Source organism: Cebus imitator, unplaced genomic scaffold, assembly GCF_001604975.1.
Source record: "Cebus imitator isolate Cc_AM_T3 unplaced genomic scaffold, Cebus_imitator-1.0 Scaffold124, whole genome shotgun sequence".
Lineage (NCBI taxonomy): Eukaryota > Metazoa > Chordata > Mammalia > Primates > Cebidae > Cebus > Cebus imitator.
In genome coordinates this window covers 1,987,921-1,992,992 of record NW_016107439.1, presented here as the reverse complement: position 1 = coordinate 1,992,992, position 5,072 = coordinate 1,987,921, and the positions used below count along the sequence as shown (strand labels likewise).

General features: G+C 43.1%; 1 protein-coding gene across 2 annotated transcripts in view; it reads right to left on the bottom strand.

The window, feature by feature from the left end:
* CHIC2 (cysteine rich hydrophobic domain 2) overlaps window positions 1-4,160 on the bottom strand; it is a 41,922-nt gene extending 37,762 nt beyond the window's left edge. For both annotated transcript variants that reach the window (XM_017540270.2, XM_017540271.2), the window contains exon 1: window positions 3,656-4,160. In XM_017540270.2, coding sequence (XP_017395759.1) covers window positions 3,656-3,774 — 119 coding nt within the window. In that variant the 5' untranslated portion in view covers window positions 3,775-4,160. The remainder of the gene's footprint in view (window positions 1-3,655) is intronic.
* Between the last annotated feature and the right edge of the window lie 912 nt (window positions 4,161-5,072).

Here is a 5,072-nt window from a genome sequence, read left to right as displayed (position 1 = left end):
AAAAAAAAAAAAAAAAAAAAAGATTACCTAGGAAATATTGGCCTAAAACTACTTTTAAATTCTACCTTTTAGACTGATACACCCTTTAAAGTTATCACTGTGAAAAATGAAAGACTTCAATAATGATCAATATATTTTGCACAAATATATTTTGAAGCATACAGAACTCCATTATTTTAAAATATTAACCAATTTGGTCAAGACTACCTAATAGTCACTTTTTTTCTCATCTTCAGTTATATATTTGAGAAGTCATCACAAAAACAAGAAGGAAATCTACTTTTAATTGAATCGTGAGTATAAGCCTTTTAGGTTACATGTACCTAAATATTATGCAATAATAGGAATTTATCATTTATTTTCCTTCCTTCCAATATCATTTTCCTCAAAATATGCTTCTGCACAAGATTTCTCCATATTGCTACACAGAAATCTAACAATGAAGGGAAATAGTATACTTAAACAGAAGAATCTGAAAAAAGAATACCAATCACAAGAGAAGTATAAAACATAAGACTGATTTGGAGTCAAGATGAAAACATTTGTATTTAAAAAAAAGAAAATATTAGTATTAAAAGCCACTTTAAAGCAGACTTTAGGCAAATTAGACATTTTGCATCCCATGTCACAAAAATCTGATTATGCCTAAAGACTACCTAGATAATGGAAGGTAACTTACTCTCTCACATCACCACAATGACATGCCAATCATGTCAAGTGAGAATACAATAGTTTCTAAAGTAAACAGTAATACTGTAATATATTAAAGTAGAAAAAAAGAGTAGAAATAGTCAACTGTAAAGGCCTACTCAAAAGTTACATCTGTGAAAAACATATGGATTGATCTATATCCTTCCAGATTGATCTAGATTACAGATGATTCAGTTTATATGGTCAATTACTTTCAAATTGGTAGGGGAAGACTGCTCTGATCAGCACCTTAGTAAAAAATAAATAAATAAATAAATAAGTGGGGGGAAGGGAGTGGTAGGGGCAGTGATAAATTTAGCCAGTCTTACTACAACTGTTCTAATAGCTCTTCCCATTTATATTTAAAGCAAGAAAAATTGAATGTGCTCAACACTTACAGTAACACATATGCACCAATTCTAAAAACCTTTATAGGTGTTAACTGGACTACCCACTGGCATAGTGTGCTACTGTGCCTAGAAATTATGTATGACAGAGCCATGTAAAAAAAAAAGTTTTGTATCATTACCTATCTATGTCACCACAAAACAGACTTAAGTTTTCAAGGCAGAAAGATCCTTATTGTCATCAAAATACTTCAAACACAGTAAGTTAAGCACATACACATTGCTTAGAAATGGAAAGGTAAAACTAAAGTCAATCACTGTTATGTTTGACAATGGCAGTTCTAATTTCTTAAGTACTATGTTTTATACCTGTTTCTCAAAGTGGAAAACTGTACCTGAGGAGGATAATAATAAAAGCTAGTATCTAGTGAACACAGTACCACACCCTGCAATAAATTTTTTTCATGTACTACTATCTAATTTAACCCTGAATAATCTTAAAAGGTATGGACTCTATCCCCATCTCAACTAAAGGTCATAAATAATTTACCCAGGAAGTGGCTGAGATAGATTTTAACCCATGACCTAGAACCAAGATAAATGGGAGGAGAAGGAAGTTGTTGAGGAAGATCAGAGATTTAACTCCCAATGTAGAAAGGCATACTGTTTACTGATGGCAGATAGTCCCTCCCTATAACTTGGAATGGTTTTCAATCTTGGCTACACATTAGAATTACCTGTGAGATTTTATTATTTATTTACTTATTATTTTAACTATCCATGTCTAGGACCCTCATTTCGTACTTGGCCTTCAACGGGCCTGGGGTGGAGCAAAGGCCTTTTCTTAAAGCCACTCAGGATTCTAAGGAACAGCTAAGTTTGAAAACCACTAATAATTCTTTTCTATCCTATTAGCCTCTCCAAGTAGCCAACTACAGTCAAGTTTACTGATTACCTATTTGGTTCTGAGTACTTTGCCCACTAGTACATTTTCCACTTACCCAACAAAGTGCTTTTCTTCTCCTTAACAGAGGAAACAATACAACTACAGTACCGCCTTTTTAAACGACAAAATTCTGCTAGCTTTTCTTTGACATGAGGAATGTAGTGGGAATGAAAGATGGCATGACGAAGTTTGGAAATCATTTCTTTATGCATCTACATACTCCTTAGGCTTAAAACAATGCAAAAAGGTCCTAAAAGTCAAAATAAAAGCAAATGGCAGGTTATGAGTTCTGTGATATATGTTAAAAGTTTAATATTCATGATATTTGGTTATATTTCTCAAGCTGGTAATGACAGAACACTTAGAAAGTGTTATGGTGGTGATAAATTCCACTGTCTTGTCATGGTGCTACGACAGCAATTATGCAGTGCCCTGTTAAGTCACCTGAATATAAACTAACAGGTGCCAAAGAAATCAAAGCATTACATAAGCATACCCAAACGACAATATGACTGGTCATATCATGTATTGAGAAATGCAATTATTTTGCTGACAAACTTATTATGAGAAGTCTTACTGTTTCTCTAAGTTATCCACAGCACATCCCACTCACTGTTCGCCAAAATATAATGAAGACTGTCCAAGACATTCTGCAACTTGCTGGCCCTTTTGTTTTACTGAAAAGGTGAAGAAGTACAGAGATATCTGACAAGTATGGAAGTTTGATCTATGACTTGAACAAGAGATCTAAAATGAGAGAGTATCAATATTCAGGTGGTACAAAACTGTGGACTTCACAGAGAAACATTACAAAACTTCCTGCTTCCGGACAGCTCATTATTTGGTTCAAGTCTTCACATTCCTTTATTTGTCATGGCCTTTCCGAAAGCTTTCCTTCCTTATTGTTTAATACTAGACTTTTAATGTTACTAGTGGGACTTACAGGGACTCAACACATTAAGAAGCTCCAAGTTCATGCCCCAAGGAGGAACTTTGGGACTACAATTTTCCCTCAGTAACCTGAGCAGAGTGTATGTCCCTCACGTAAATTTTTTTTTTTTAAATTTGTCGAAAACATACTTCTTTCTGCATATCTTAAATTTGTGTTCAACTATATATTTTTATCACGTACAATTACAAGAACTTGCGTTAGTTCTGCGGAAATTAACTCTGTGGAAGAAGAACTGGAAGACCTGTGAGCATGTGTGAAATAGACACGACAGGGAGCCTCGTTGCCAATTGTCACTGGGGTCTCACACGGCCCAGATCTGGCCTCTGAGCCATGTCACCGGGTGCAAAGACACAGAGAACCACAGGATAACTGGGCGAGAAAACAAGGAGGCTCCCTGTCAATACCCGTATTTCCACCCCGACGCTAGCTGAAGGGTGGCCCGCAGGGCAGACCCTAATGAAAACCCATGCCTACTGGGATCGTCACATCGCCCGGGCCTGTAGGGCCTGCTAAAGGGGTGTGTGGAGGAGAAAGGACAGCGTCCGTCCCCACTTCGGAGACCCAAACAAATGAAAATAAGGCAAGTTCTTACTTCCTGGTCGCCTACTCTTTCCGAAGGCCCCCGACACCAGACGGACACCGAGGAAAGGGGACTCCCATGGAGTAACGGGGCCCACCCCAGCCCCGCACCTCCCGCCCTCACCCTCCTCCGGGCCTTACACGGTGACGTGACCGGAGCCGCGGACCACCACCGGGTCCGGCGAGTACTTGAGCAGCTGCTCCTCCAGGGCCCGCTCCTCGTCCTCCTCTTCCTCATAGATCTCGTCAAAATCCGCCATCCTGAGCCTCCGAGCGCCCCTGCCCAAAGGGGCCTGACTCCCGGGGTTGGCGCCGGGGTACTGGCGGGCGAGGCGGCGGAGGCTGAGGGGAGTCGCCGCTGCCGCCGGCTCCGAGGCCGCGGAGTTCCCTCTCTGCTGTCTCGGCTCCGGCTACAGAGGAGACGGGGTCTGGACCATCGCCGCTACCGCCGCCGCCATTACTATCAGCAATAACAACAACACAATGTCAACATCCGCCCAGGGGCCGACACATCCACCGGCACCGCCGCCGCTGCCGCCGCCGCAGCAGCAGCAACTCTGGCAACCACAGCAACAGCCAGAGCCACCCGCAGCGGGAGCAGCCGGCTACGGCATCGCGAGACTTCCCGGGCGTGCGGACGGGCGGGCGCGTGCGTGGGCGCGTGGGCGCGTGGGCGAGTGGGCGCGCGGACTGGCTGGCAGGCAGGCGGGCGCGCGCGCGCACACATGAAGCCTCGCGCGCTCCCAGGCCGCCGTCTTTCCTCTGCTTCCACCCGCCGACGGCGCCTGGGGCGCGCGCTCCCGCAAGCGCGGCCCGGCTCGCGGGCTCCTGAGTCGCAGACCCGGGGGGCGGCGGCTCTACTGACTGGAGGCTGCAACCCCACGACTCGGACAACGCAGCCCAGCGTGTCCACTGGGACATGCAGTTCCCCAAAGTCATCTCTAACCCAAACAAACAACTGAAAAGAAAAGCCCTGGCTGGAATAGACACATTTTTGTGCGTGTCATTGACAGTTTATCCGATAATCGAATCTCGCTTTTCCTCAGGTTTTCAGTCTATGATGAGCACCAGAGTCTCTTTTTTCCCAGTGGGAGGAGCGCAGCAGAGACATTGCGAACATTTGTGTCCACTACAGGATTTCCAAGACGCCTCCAAATTCAAATATCTTGTCCCTTGATCCCCTTAAATATAATCCAATATATGAGGCCAGTGATGCTGGTATTTTTTTTTTTTTCCTTACAAGAAATCTCACCGTAGTCATGCTATGAAAGAAAGCTGATAAACTACCTGGATTCCATATTAGAAGATGCAGTAACCTGTTTTTTTCCTTAAAACCTTAGAGAATTCCTTTTCTTACCAGTTCCTCCCACAGAAAAGACCTTGAAAGAAAGGGAGGAAGAAAAGGAAGCAGGAAGGAGAAAGGATAGGACGAGAAGAAGGAAAGAAGAAAGGGAGAGAGAAAAAAGGAAGGAGGGGAGGAAGGAAGGAAAAGGTTTCATGGAGCCTACTTATCTGCCTAGTAACGGCTGAAGGGTCACTTTGGGTACTTGGTGTCATT